The sequence below is a fragment of the Vulpes vulpes genome, chromosome 2 (assembly GCF_048418805.1).
Source record: "Vulpes vulpes isolate BD-2025 chromosome 2, VulVul3, whole genome shotgun sequence".
In the NCBI taxonomy this organism is placed as follows: Eukaryota; Metazoa; Chordata; class Mammalia; order Carnivora; family Canidae; genus Vulpes; species Vulpes vulpes.
Genome location: NC_132781.1, coordinates 20,423,582 through 20,438,162, shown reverse-complemented (window position 1 = coordinate 20,438,162; position 14,581 = coordinate 20,423,582). Strand labels below are relative to the sequence as shown.

At 46.7% G+C, this 14,581-nt stretch overlaps 1 protein-coding gene across 12 annotated transcripts in view; it reads right to left on the bottom strand.

Moving 5' to 3' along the window:
- Positions 1–324: 324 nt before the first annotated feature.
- Positions 325–14,581, bottom strand: part of STAT3 (signal transducer and activator of transcription 3) — a 72,920-nt gene continuing 58,663 nt past the window's right edge. For 3 of the 12 annotated variants that reach the window (XM_025986991.2, XM_025986993.2, XM_072747159.1), the window contains 13 exons: positions 13,729–13,758; positions 13,536–13,629; positions 13,384–13,431; positions 10,119–10,202; positions 8,971–9,069; positions 8,736–8,871; positions 7,892–7,944; positions 7,581–7,675; positions 7,322–7,461; positions 6,607–6,819; positions 3,411–3,453; positions 3,017–3,129; positions 325–2,343 (listed from right to left, as the gene is read on the bottom strand). In XM_025986991.2, the coding sequence (XP_025842776.1) occupies positions 2,288–2,343; positions 3,017–3,129; positions 3,411–3,453; positions 6,607–6,819; positions 7,322–7,461; positions 7,581–7,675; positions 7,892–7,944; positions 8,736–8,871; positions 8,971–9,069; positions 10,119–10,202; positions 13,384–13,431; positions 13,536–13,629; positions 13,729–13,758 (1,204 nt within the window). In that variant the 3' untranslated portion in view covers positions 325–2,287. The remainder of the gene's footprint in view (positions 2,344–3,016; positions 3,130–3,410; positions 3,454–6,606; positions 6,820–7,321; positions 7,462–7,580; positions 7,676–7,891; positions 7,945–8,735; positions 8,872–8,970; positions 9,070–10,118; positions 10,203–13,383; positions 13,432–13,535; positions 13,630–13,728; positions 13,759–14,581) is intronic. The other 9 variants (XM_025986994.2, XM_072747160.1, XM_072747161.1 and 6 more) reach the window with 3 other exon arrangements.

Genomic DNA, 14,581 nt, shown 5'->3' with positions numbered 1-14,581 from the left:
GCTGTGGGGTGGGGTGGGAGTATCTGCACCCCGAGCCCCCTGAGGTAGCGCTTATCTGACCCCAGCCAGGCTGGTGCGGCTTGCAGAGGTCTGCAAGCCCGGGGAGGGGCGCGGGGGAGAAGGCAGGCCTCTGCGGATTGCCCCCCTCCCCCCCTCCCCCTGCCCTGGAGGCCCCAGAGGTGGGCTACAGTGACCAGCAGCCAGGGGCACTCAACTCCTGTCAGGACCCAGGCTCCGCCTGGGGGTAAGGCCCCCTCGGAGCTGAAGGGGGTGGAGTGAGGGGGAGCATCTCCAGCAGCCAGACACAGAGCTGCCACACCCACAGACGGTTCCTATATAACTTTTATTTCTGGAAGTTAAAGTAGATACAGCAATATACAAAAACAAAACCCCACAATAATATAAATTTTTACACTATGAAGTATACATTGGAATTTGATGCGGTGACCAGGACAGCAGCACACAAACCACTGTGCAGGTAGGTGGAGCCATCTATGGGAACCCTTCAGCTGGGCTGGGGGTGGGCAGGGGGAGACGGTGGAGAGAAGGTGGGCAGGTCCTGGAGGGCTCGATGCTTGGAGGGAAGGGGTCAGAACAAGTCTCGAAGCCTCTCAGAACTTTTGCTACAGAGTTTAAACCAGATACACATGCTACCTCAAAGCCATGAACTTTATAATATCTGCTCCAGAGAAGCCGGGATCCTTGCCCCAGGTCCCTCTAATCTAAATCTTCTCTCAGTTTCTGAGCTTATTGTGAAGAGTTGCTGGAGAAGGGAGAGCTCTGTACTACCTACCAACTGTTTCTAGGCTGAAGGACAGGGATAGCAAAGTGCAACCCCTGTTTGTCTTGGAGAGAAGGTCCTCATTCCCTTTAGTTCTGAACCTGGTGAGTATGGGCAAAACAAACAGCACAGAAACTCTGACCAACCCAGATAAGGTGGTCCCGGACCACACAATCTAGTCAGGCCTCTGGGTCAGAGGAGGCCTGAATATTGGAGACCGCTCAGTGTTCTGAAATGCACAGTAAACGGGAGTTGCTGTGCCCCATCTGGGAGGCCCCAGGGGGGAGGAGACAGTCACCAGCATTGGGGGGAGGCCAGGGTATACACTCCCTCACACAAGGGATAGACCTCGAGTTTATCAGTCAGCCTTTGCCCCTGGGTTAACCAAGTGAAGAAGTGATTAGAGGTGCCTCGGGAAATCACCAAGAAACCGGGAAAGAACCGTATTCCCTGAGCTCAATTAGACCCTTGGCTGGGGCCCCACAGTCTGTGGTGGTCAGCCTGTAACTCTCACCTTCTCATTCCAGGATTCCCAAAGCAAACAGGACAAGGGACCTTTAGACATTGGAAGGAGCCCTACACGAGGAGTGGGGGGGTCAGGTGGACAGGGAGGAAGGAAGGATCACTCCATCCCTTATAAGGCACCCAGAGGCAAGACCCAGGCTCTGGAACAGGAGCGGAAGTCCAGGGAGGTGGGGTGGGGTCCTCTGCCCAGCCTTACCAACTGATAGGCCAACACAGTAAAGGGGGAAAAAAAAAAAAAAACTTTGTTTATTAAAAAAAGGTCTAGGTTCAGGTTGTCCTTCAACCTTCCTATTTCAAAACCAAAGGCCAAGCCACAGCTTCAGATGTCTTTTAAGGGTTGGATCTGAAGCCCATTTCAGGATTTCTATAAATTATCAGCCTGAAGAAAGCTGAATGCCTAAAGCACCAAGAAGGCTACTGACTTGTCTTAAATACAGAAAAGGCTATGCTGATACAGTGTTTTTTGCCCTTTAATTTTTTTTTAATTTAAAAAGAAACCTATAGGGGCTGTGAAAGTCCTATCTTCTATTTGGACGTTAGCAAGGTTAAAAGTGCAATGCCAGGAGTAATGTAGCTAGAGGCATTAGCTTACAGAGACAGGCAGAGGGATGCGCGAGCACCAGGAGGCACTTGTCTAACAACACAAAGCTGCCGAGAAAGGAGGGCGGGGGAGCAAGAAAAGACCAGAACATTTCCTTTTTCTCCCTCTTGTCACCTCTTCCACATCCCCCGATCACAGTCTCTGAGAACACATTCTTATTTGCATTTAGGTAAAAGCGTATCACCCACATTCACTCATTTCTCTATTTTTTAAAAGTGCCCAGATTGCTCAAAGATAGCAGAAGAAGGAGATTTGAAAAAAAAAATCTGGAAGCACAAAGTTAGAGGAGTTTCAGACGATCTGGGGGTTGGCTGTGTAAGGGGTGATGGAACACAGGTAGGTGCCTCCGTCCAATCTCTGCAGCCTCAGCCCGCCGCTCCTCACATCGGGGAGGTAGCGCACTCCGAGGTCAACTCCATGTCGAACGTGAGGGTCTCTGGGGGGACAGACCGGGAGAGCTCGTTCAGATGCCTGAGCCCAACAGCTGGTGGGGCACACTCATGAGGCTTGGCCACCACTGCCACCACATCCATGCAGTGTCCTTGCCCCTTATGGCCAAGACGGGGCCCGATAATCCAGATGGACTCTCCTCCCTACAGCGTATTATCTTCTGGAAGGGCTCAGTCCCCTTCATCCCTTAACTTGTTCCTCACTGTCCATGTGTAAAGAAGATCTAAAGCTGTCCTGTTCAATGCGGAAGCCTGGAGCCACAGGTGGCTATTGAACATCAAAATGTGGCTAGTGCCAATCGAGATGGGTCGTTGCTGTAAAACACCCAGCAGGTTTCAAAGATTTAGTACAGCCTCAAAAAACCTCATTAGCTTTTTCTTATGTGTTAAGATGCTAGTATTGGGGATTTATTGGGTTACAGAAAAGATATTATTGACGTTAACCTCACTTGTTTCTTATTGCTATTTCCCATGTTGCTACTAGAAAATTCGCACTCACAGGCATGGTACGCATTTGGTTTCTAAGAGTGTTTGTTTCTAAGAGAGTGTTGCTGTACAGCCTCTTTCTACCAGTGCATGGGGGGCCAGCTCTGGGCTGGCTGGCCACACAAAGGGGACAGACTTCCCTCCTAAGGCCCAAGTCTGTCACCAAACACTCACCGAACTGCCCTCCTGCTGAGGGCTCAGCACCTTCACCATTATTTCCAAACTGCATCAATGAATCTAAAGTGCGGGGGGACATCGGCAGGTCAATGGTATTGCTGCACGTCGTTCTGTAGGAAATGGGGAGCAGCAGGAGGGGAAAGGGCCGGGTTGACAAGACACAATGGAGAAAAAAAAAAAGAACAAAACACACACACACAAGCCATCAAACTCTGGTCTCCAACAGAAAAATAAAAGCTCAAGCTTTTTAAACACGCAAGGTCACTTTGAGTACTACACAGAGCCCAGGGCATTCGGGCCCTTCACAGGGTAGCTCTCACCCAGTGTCCTACTCCCAGGATAACTGAGGACACCAGAAATGAAGGCCAAATTGAGAAGGGAAGCCACTTACGGTGTCACACAGATAAACTTGGTCTTCAGGTATGGGGCAGCACCTGGGAAGAAAAGAAGTGGGACTTACTAATTGCGACCCCACTGTGGGTAGAGGGCGTGAGGAAGCCGGCTGCCTCACGGCGCTGGCTGACATGCATCTCACCTCATCCTGGAGCAGAGGTTGTTTTGAACCCCATCTCCCTTCAGGGCTGCCCGCCCACCACCCTGTATGACTTGGGGTTCCAGCGAGGAGCTTGCAGCTTGGCAGGTGAACTTTTTCCGTAAAGCCTTCCTGACCTGCAGAGACTTTTCAGCACACACTGGTCCCACCTGAGCCTAGAACCTTGCGTTCATCCTTTCCCTAGACGATGTGAGCACTGACCTGCCTGCATGTGATCTGAGGACTGTGTTCTGGCCTGGCTGAGTCTTTTAGATAATGTCTTTGCAGGTGGAATTGGAGCCTATGCTGTCTGGGCTCTGATACCACAGTCCTGCTCAGATGCCAAAGTTGCCAAGTCTTGAAGAGAAAGGGGAAACTGCTCGTGCTGTTTGGAGAGGCCCAGAGTCACACCTTTCATTCCTAATGGGCATCCATCTGCCTCTACTACTTTTCAGATGAGCTATATTAGTAACTCCCCATTTGGATAGTGAAATCACGCAAAAAGCAGCCTCTCTCTTAAGGGAGCCTGCCTGGTGTGGCAGTACCATCCACTCTGGGCTGAAGACAGGGGGCCTCATTATGTCTTCCACAGCTAAGACACCCAGGGCGAAGCACTTTCTCCTCTAAAAGGGAGGGGAAGAGGGAGGTGCCCATCTCTGTCATTTATAATTTATCTTTTAAAGATTTTATTTGACAGAGAGAGTGCGTATGCATGTGTGCACAAATAGGCAGAGGGAACGGGAGAAGCAGACTCCCCACTGAGCAGAGCCCGATGCGAGGCTCGATCTCAGGACCCTGGGATCATGACCTGAGCCAAAGGCAGACGCTTAACTGACAAGAGCCACCCAGGTGCCCCGGTCATTTTTAATTCTTATTCCGTAGTTAGAAATGTGAGGACTGGAATAAATGAATTTAGGTGCTAAATCTTTACACCAAGAGGTCAAGGAGCTTGGAGGCACTGGCATGAAATCTGAGGGATTCAGGTGAGCAAATCACTTAGGAGGTGTGAGGCAGGGGTGGGGTAGGTGTGGGGTGGGCCAAGAGCAGCACAACTGTAAAGCTTGTGGTTTATAGAGAGACTAAGGAGGCAGAAAGTATGCTGACAATCTGAGAAAAGCCATTGTCGGGGTCACTAGACTGCCTTCCAAGGTTATCTGGGGCCAAGAAATAGATTCACATGGTGCAGAATCCAAAGACACTACCCAGGCAGGGTTCTGGTGTCATAAATCCACTGTGGCATAGACCTGAGGGGAGCTGACATCCCTGACAGAAAAGGATTTAGTTCCTCAGTGATCAGATAGCAGAGAAAATGAGCCTCGGCCTGAGATTCAGCAAGACCAGAAACAGAGGAGGCCCAGACTCGAAGCGGAGCTATGGCTGCATACAAGGTTGTCAACATACTTCATCCAATTTGTAAGGTAAGGGGGCTTTTGTTTCTAAGAGAGGACTTTCTCCTTCAAGCCATTGAGGGGTCTGGTGGAGAAGTAAGGAGGAAAGAAGAGACCTGGGAAGATGATCTATCCCTGGGGACAAAAATATTTTCATAATGGAAAACAAGAGGAAATGGGCACAGATCCATCTCCCAGAGGACTCCCACTTTAATGCAGGCACTCCCGTAGCACTGGGCCAATCCCCTCATCATGCTCCCACCACACCAAGCCCCCCAGTGCCCGTTGCCTACACTCGCCTCCCCAGGAGGTGGGCAGAGCACTCAAGTAATTGGTTCCTTTCTCATGCCTGGGGTCTTGCTCCTGAGAAAACACCGGTGACTATAGGCAGGAAAGGACCTTGCCTCCCAGTCACGCAGGATGGCTGATGATAATGGAGGGCATGGCCTCAGATTGGGAACTTGGATCATGAAAGCAAAATGAGCCAAAGGACCAGCACTTGGACCTAAATGTCCTCTGCAAAAGGAACAAAGAGTAGTGTGTCGAGGCTGATAAACAGATCTCCCAACTGAAGCACGGCTGCAAAGCAAGATAAGTAGCAGACAGGAAGTGAGAGTTAGCTCCCCTATAGTATGAACAAAACCCAGCACTAGAGCAGAGGAAAGAGGGAAGCCAATTATCAAGTAACTCAAATTCCCTCTTCCAAGTCCCAGTCTTCCCCCATCCCAAGAAATTCCTCAGAGGGGATTCCTAGGAAAAGGTGGGTGTATGCGTGCTTGAGGTCCTTACATAAAAACAGTTTTTCCAAAAGCAACTGGGGTAGGGAAGCTACCCTCAAAGGATGACTTTAAGGAGCCCCCAGAAGGCTCTCTGATTAAGGGAAGTGAAATAAAAACAAAGAATGGCAAATCATAGATTCCCCATCAGGATATGGATGGAGAAGAACACAGGGAGCCAAAGAAGCAAACTCGGATGGGACAGACTAGCAGGGCCCCCCCTCCGCACTGATGACAGCACTAACCCTTACAAGCTTACTGTGGAACAATGTCTACAGACTTACAGAAACACCTGTGCTCTTGCACATTACACAACCACTTATTTCAATCACTCTGCATCCCATCCTGTGCCCTCCCACCGGTTATAGGCTCCCCTTCAATCACCACTCCCCCGCTGCCTCTGCTTACAAACCATAAACCACGTTTCAGTGCTGCTAACACTCATTTCCTCCAGAAAGCTTTTCTCCATCCCACTCGACACTGCTCACATTGTTCAGTGATGGGGAAAAGGAAATACACTAGACTCAAGTCTGAGTTGTAAACCTTCCAGCAGCTACTGTGTAAGAAGTGTGGTGCTGGCTGGACATCCTGTTACTAAAGAGTCCTGTCCTCACTCTCACTCTTTCTCGGTGGCAATTTAGATGTTTGGGTATGTATGTGCTTATTTCTCCCTTTAGTCTGGCAGGTTCCCTGTGGGGCAGAGACAAGTGACTCTGACTCCTCTCTCCAACCCCATCAGCCACCCCAAAAAAGCACTCATTACAAAGTTCTTTCCCACAAAGAGGAATAAAGATCACCAGGCTCTTTGGGCATTTACCTGTTTGTACACCTGGGATCCTGCAATTTCCCACTTTTCCCAGAATTAAATGCCAGCCTCGGAAAATCAACAACTACCTGGGTCGGCTTCAGGATGTTCCTGGCTCTCTGGTCGACAGTACTTTCCAAACGCCTCTTCCTTAGGAATGTCGGGGTAGAGATAGACCAGCGGAGACACGAGGATGTTGGTAGCATCCATGATCTTATAGCCCATGATGATTTCAGCAAACGACATGTTGTTCAGCTGTTGCTTGGTATATGGTTCCACCGACTGGATCTGGGTCTTACCTGTCATGGGATATTGTAAGGGAAGATAAGGGAACCTATGGCCAGGTAATCTCAGAGAAAACAACCTGATTTATTTTTCCTTGAAAGGGAAAGACTTATGCCAACCTAGCTCCGGAGCCCTGAATATCCTGTTCAGTAACCTGGCACTGTGGAAATGTTCAGTTGGCTTCTGGAGAGACTACCCAGTTGGGTGGTAGGCAATATACCTGAATAACTACTCGTGTGAGATATATTAACAGGGTAGGTAAGCAAGGAGATGAAGAATGAGATTTAAACTGCTAGGCAAATATTAGCCCCTGGAGCAAACAAAACAAAACTGGCAAACAATCCTCCAGTTGAAAGAATTTGGAGAAAAGAAGTCACTGAAGTGTTTTACAAGTCCATGGCAGGGGAGTGCGAAGCCATCTCTGCCCACTAGGGGGAAGTAGGTGCTTGAAACTAGTAGTAACCATGGCGGTGGAGGCAACTGCCACCAGGTGGGGTGGGTGAGAGTTAAACTTACCGCTGATGTCCTTCTCTACCCAAGTGAAGGTGACACCTCCTTCTTTGCTGCTTTCACTGAACCGTAGCAGGAAGGTGCCTGGGGGCTTTGTGCTCAGGATGGCCCGCTCCCGCTCCTTACTGATAAAACCCATTATGTATCTGGAGCCAAAGAAGAGCAACCAGATGTGAGCTGATAGGTTCCCCACCACCAGCCTGCTGAGGGAGCAAGTGACTTGTTACACATGTGCACTCCACCAGACACAAAAGTTTCAACCTACCCTTCATTCCAAAGAGCCAGGATATACTTTTTCACGAGGTCAATGATATTGTCTAGCCAAACCCAGAAGGAGAAGCCTTTGCCAGCCATGTTTTCCTAAAGAAAAGAATAATGGGAAAGCCAAGTCTACCCTTCCAGTCTTTTCCTTCCCAGGGGCACCATGCCACCAAAATCCCCAGGCCCATCTCCCCTCAAGTAGGTCCTACTGGCCTCCAGACCATGAGTCTTCAAGCCCAGTGCCATCCAGGACAACCTCACAGGTGTGCAATCACTCCCACTCCCAATCCATAAGGATTTAATAAAATAGCTTACTTTGCAAAATTTAGCCCACGTAATCTGACACCCTGAGTAGTTCACACCAGGTCCTGAAGGAAAAGAACAAATAAAACAGTGTAATTTTCAGCTTTGAATCAAGATCTTAGGATTGTAACAGAACATACATTCACACACATCTGTCCCACAATGGGCCGAGCAACCATCGGCTTTCATGTGTTTGCAGGTCCCTACAGTAGAGGGCATGTATGTGCACATACATGCGTACACACACATACACCCTCACAAAACCCCATCATTTGATCACCTGAGGGGTTGTTTAGCCTCGCAGAGGTGGTGGATGACATACCAAGTCTCTCCCTGCTACTCACACACCACCTTCTTGGTCTTGTGTGATGGACAGGGGACCAGCAGCACACAGTGATAAGCTGACAGAATTAGAGGGGCGAGTTTGGGGACAGCACAGGATAAAGCTACTTATAGTCCAGGTAGCATGTAAAATAGTGCATGAAATTTTTTTCAGGAGAAAAACATAAAAAACAAGCCTCCAGCTTATTGAAGAAACAGACGTGGATGTCAAGCCACGTCTCCACCTTCTAACATGCACTTAAAAAATATCTTCCTAAGGTTAGACGAAGCTGTGCTCTGAAAGGGGTGAGGAGTCCAGCCACCAAGAGAAAAGAAATCTGCCTCTTACCTCAGAAATGACAACCACGAGGCAAGCTGCCTCTGCATCCTTCCACTCGCCCCCCAAAACTGCTGGAGCACATGTTTTCTGACCCCAGCACAGTGCTTTGCTCAGCAAATTTTCCTGAATGAATAGCCCCACGGGCCAGATTCCTTCTCTGAGGAGGGCAGCAGGGAAAAGAGGGAAAATGCTAACCTAAGAGTTTCTCTGCCAGCGTAGTCAACTGCTCGATGCTCAATCCTCGCTTTGTGGTGGAGGAGAACTGCCAGCTCAGCACCTCAGCCACTTGATCCCAGGTTCCAATCGGGGGCTTGGTGAAAAAGTTCACGTTCTGTTCAAAATGACACATTTGCTCATTGGGATGAGAGAGCGGCGCCTGATGACCTACACGAGGGACCACAATAATGGTTTCCAGAGGATGGGCACCTACCTTGGGGTTGCTGGTCAGCATGTTATACCACAGGATTGATGCCCAGGCATTTGGCATCTGACAGATATTGGAGATCACCACAACTGGCAAGGAGTGGGTCTGTGGAGAAAATGGAGAATGAATTGGGGAGGGCCCTCACAATTTTGAACATCTCTTTAGCCATAACTGCACGTTTGGGAATAAAGGATGTGCCATGAACCACACCTACTGTCAACTTTTGGGGAGGAGTGTGGCTGAGTCAGCTCAACACCAAGAGTGGAAAGAATGCCAAACATGGGCCACAGGACATAATTAGGAACTTGAAAATCAGACTTGCTCAAAGTCAGACTCACAGTCCACAGATTCCACATTTAGAAAACCTGGAAGGCATTCTCTGAGAACTGAAGCTACATTTACCCGTTAAACAGAGAGGTCCCAGTAGTCAAAGACAAAGCTTTCTTCGGGTATATCTTGAACTTAAAATCAAGAAAGTTGGTAAAACAGAATGCAAATGCCAGGTTTCCTGTATCCTAAAGACATTGGCTTAAGTCTAAAGACTGTTTTGCTCAAACTTTATAAAGTCAACTATAATTTTTAAATGCAGATTTTCATATCAAGTTTGCTGAAAGCTGACTTTATAGCTGACCCTTGAACAACATGGCTTTGAACTACGTAAGTCCACTTACACGTGGATGATTTGGTTTATTTGATAGAGTACAGTGCTGTAAATGTATTTTCTCTTATGATTTTCTTAGTAATATGATCTTTTCTCCAGCTTACATTATCATAGGAATATATAAAACATACAAAATGTGTGTTAATAGACTATGTTATCAGTAAGGCTTCCAGTCAGCAACAGGCTACTAGTAGTTAAGTGTGTGTGTGTGTGGGGGGGGTAGCCAAAAGTTACACAGATTTTCAACTGGGCAGGGGGTTGGTGCCCCTAACACCTGTGTTGTTTGATGGTCAACTGTGCATCTTCTAAGCACCCACGCAAAACTTTACTGGTATACTCTGGAGTTTTTGGAGAAAAACAAGTGAAAACAAACACAGTGCTGAGCAAAGAGTCATCATCACTCTACCTTCTGTAGAAAAAAATCCTAACTACAAGTTCTTGTCCTGAATCACCCCTGCAGACAGTCCTGTCCCAACTCTGCAGCAAAACTCACCTCAAGGTCAATCTTGAGGCCTTGGTGATACACCTCCGTCTCAAAGGTGATCAGGTGTAGCTCCTCAGTGACAATCAGGGAGGCCTACAATAACAAGAAGGACATACCCCCTTCCTCAGAGAGAACAGTCCTGGATACTAACAGCCACAGCTGAGGAGAGTGACGTGCCACAGCCACACTGTACCATGAAGGGTAATCCACCAGGAGGCCATGGACACGCAGCCAGGGAGACGACTCTCAGTACATATGCCCTTCAACTCTAAGTGCTATGATCTTCAACCTCATCTTTTTAGTTTTTTAAAGATTTTATTAATTTTTTCATGAGAGACACAGAGCGAGAGAGAGAGAGAGAGAGAGAGAGAGAGAGAGACATAGGCAGAAGGAGAAGCAGGCTCCCTGCGGGGAGCCCGATGTGGGACTCCATCCCAGGACCCCAGGATCATGAGCTGAGCCAAAGGCAGACGCTCAACCACTGAGCCATCCAGGCATCCCTTCAACCTCATCTTTTACAGGTTTTTTTTATAATGGTACAGACCCAACAGGTTATTGATAAGATGGGCAAGGCACAAAGAATAACAAAACAATGCAGGGGATCCCTGGGTGGCTCAGTGGTTTAGTGCCTGCCTTTGGCCCAGGGCGTGATCCTGGAGTCCGGGGATCGAGTCCCATGTCGGGCTCCGAGGCATGGAGCCTGCTTCCCCCTCCTCCTGTGTCTCTACCTCTCTCTCTCTCTGTCTATCATAAATAAATAAATCTTTAAAAAAAAAACAACAGGACAAAACAATGCACACCTGTACCCATGATCCAGTTTAAGGAAAAGATCATTACTACTGAGATTCCCAGGGTGCATTTCCCATCCTTGTCCCTCCTCCCTTAGATGTAACTGCTATTTTGTCTTTGGGGTTTATCATTTCCTAGCTTAGCTTTGCTTTGCCTGTCTGCCTATCTTCCTTCCTTCCTTTCAAAAAATTTTTTTATTTGAGAGAGAGAATGAGGAAGTGAGACAGAAAGCATGAGCAGGGGAAGAGGGAGAAAGAAGAAGGCTACCCACTGAGTGGGCAACCTGACCCAGGGCTAGATTCCAGTTCCCTGGGATCATGACCTGAGCCAAAGGCAGATGCTTAACCAAGTGAGCCACCCAGGAGCCCCTTTTTCCTAGCTTTTCTTTATGGCTTTACCATATTTATATCTCTACATAATGTATACATTGTTTAGTTTTAGATGTTTGTGAATCTTCTACATATGGAAACAAACTATGTGTTAGTGACTCACTTTTGCATACCTCACTTTTTGTGTCCATGGTTGTGTGAATATGCTGGTAATTCATTTTCACAGCTCAACAGTATTTCATCATATGGCTCTACCGCAAATCCTTTAGCTACTCTAGTGGTGATGATGGTTTATATTTAGGACCTACCATCAGGCTGCTGTGACATCTCGTACATGTCTCCTAGTACATATGTGCAAAGATTTCTCTAATGTTAAACCCTGGAGGGATCCCTGGGTGGCTCAGCGGTTTAGTGCCTGCCTTTGGCCCTGGGCGTGATCCTGGAGTCCTGGGATCGAGTCCTGCATTGGGCTCCCTGCATGGAGCCTGCTTCTCCCTCTGCCTGTATCTCTGCCTTTCTCTGTCTCTCATGAATAAATAAATAAAATCTTAAAAAAAAAAAAAAAACACCCTGGGAGTGGCATTGCTGGTTTATAGGTTATGTTCATTTGTTACAATACCAAATTGTTTTCTGAAGTGACAATTTATACTCCCACCAGCAATATAGAAACCTAATTTTCACTAAGACTTCCAGTAAATTCTCAGAAACACAATTCCAATTCATTTTTTTCCAATTCATTTTTAAAACACTTTTTTTACACTATAAAAATAATATACAGGCAGATATTACAGAGATAGAATAGAGTAGTCTTGGATACTAACAGCATTATAAATACATAAACACTGTTCAGTATACAAAGTTCCTTGAGAACTTTGTGATGCACACATGAATAGACAAAAAAAAAAGTATAGCATACTTTTTAAACAGATACACCAATATACTACTCAAATTATCTTGCATCTTGTTTTTTCTTTTTTTCTTTTAAGTGGGTTCCACACACAGTGTGGGGCTTGAACTCACAATCCTGAGATCAAGAGTTTCATGCTAAAAAAAAAAAAAAAAAAAAAGAGTTTCATGCTCTACCCACTGAGCCAGCCAGGTGCCTGCATCTTGCTTTTTCTAAACAAATATGCTACATACATTGTTCTATGTTGTTGCACATAGATCACTCTTTATAGTCAAGTACTATAAATTCACTTTTTTTTTTAAGGTCTTCTATATTTTAGAGAGGAGGGAAAAATGGCCCAGGGCATAAACATCAGAAAAAGAACAGGGGGGCAGCCCTGGTGGTGCAGCGGTTTAGCGCCTCCTGAAGCCTGGGGTGTGATCCTGGAAACCCAGGATCCAGTCCCACGTCGGGCTCCCTGCATGGAGCCTGCTTCTCCCTCTGCCTGTGTCTCTGCCTCTCTCTCTCTCTCTCTCAAATAAATAAATAAAATATAAAAAAAAAAAAGAAAAGAAAAAGAACAGAGTCTCTGTTAAGAATATAAACTGGTGTTAATAAAACTGGCTCCGTGTTTCTTCAAAAAGTCTACTTTGAATACCTATAATTTACTTTGCTGGAATCTTTTAAAAAGATTTTAAAAAGATTAAAAACTAGTTCCTGGTCACATTTACCTATTTCTTTTTTTAAAAGTTTATTCTTGACACTAAGAATCCAATAACCTGAATCCAAGGGAGGAAGACAATAAGAGAAATAGGGGGACCAGTTTGATTCTTTTTCTTTTTCTTAGATGTTTAACTCTGATCTATTACAACCTTCTATGCCACCTCAGTGAGAAAAACAGGTCACTAAAAAATGGAGCCAAGCAGCCTCCACTGGCAGAAGTTGGAAGGGGAATTTGGAAAGCCCCAGGCAAGGTGGAAAGCTTCTTTTCTATTAAATGGGTGTGGGTAAGTCAGCCAGGGACTTTCCACTCCTTAAAGATGAGCCAACTCCCGCCAACTCCTGAGACACTCAAGGAAATGCTCTAAGCTGGAGAACTCCAGAGCAGATGTGACTTCTGACTATGTTATTTTGACCTGTGATGATTTTTCTGTATGACTACAGCTTCACCATGGGTCAGTATCTCCAATTCTGGGCAATAAGAAGGCGCCTGTTCTCTTTCCATCAAAGAAAACCCTCCCAGTTGGCTTTCATTCCCAAGAAAACTTACATCACAGTTGGCTCGGCCCCCGTTACCACATCTTTGCTCTCTCAGGGTCTGTAAGAAAAGCAGAGCACCTGAGTCATGTGAGGCTCTCCACTACCACCCTCTCCCTCTGCCAGAGGCCCTTGGAGACCAGGATCCAGGCTTCTGCCTCATACCAGGTGTTTGAATTCTGCAGACAGGCTGCCGTTGTTGGACTCTTCCATGTTCATCACTTTTGTGTTTGTGCCCAGAATGTTAAATTTCCGAGATCTGAATCACAGGAGAAAAACCAACCACATAGGTGACTGAGTAGCCAGAGGACAGAGTTAGATTAAATAGATCAAAAGGAAGCCTCTGGGCTGAACTTACCCTCTGAGAGCGGCGACATCCCCGGAGTCTCTGTTAAGAATATAAACTGGTGTTAATAAAACTAGCTCCGTGTTTCTTCAAAAAGTCTACTTTGAATACCTATAATTTACTTTGCCGGAAAAATCACTGTTCTCCCAGGAATTTCTGTAAACAATTCAACTACATTTCATATATGAAATACGACAACCCTCTACATACCTACCTGGCGTCAACTCCTTCGCAATAGACCCTTGGTTCTGCTCAAGTATCCTTGCCATCCCCACTTCCAGGGATCCTGATCATTAAGCATATCAGATCACAGCATGTCTACAGTGCAGTGGTCCTCGGGTGAGGACGTGCCTACCCTGTCTCATGTAGACTGGGAAGGAATTACAACCCAGGGTGGATTTACTTTCCATAGCTTCAACTGAACATGAGCAAGGAAGCATGGATTCTTAACTACTACAAGCAACCATACTGCAACTCAGAAGGGAACCTTACAAAGCTGGTGATACTTATGATGGCAGAGAAGGCAGACGGAAGTTTCTGGGTCCTGGGTGACATAAGTGAGTCACTAATCTCACCGTCAGGAACTTGCCCTAACTCTGCATTTCCAGTTACACTGGGCTGCAAATTTCCTTATTAATTAAGCCACACTGGGTTTTCTGTAAAGGTTTACTATTACCCACAACTCAGATCATCCCATTTCATGTTAGCTGGAAATAGTCCTCCCACTACATCCACCATCTTTCAGCTCTATGTGTTTGAATATATAGGTTTTTTTTAAAAAGATTTTATTTATTTATTCATGAGAGACACACACAGAGAGAGGCAGAGACACGGGCAGAGGGAGAAACAGGCTCCATGCAGGGAG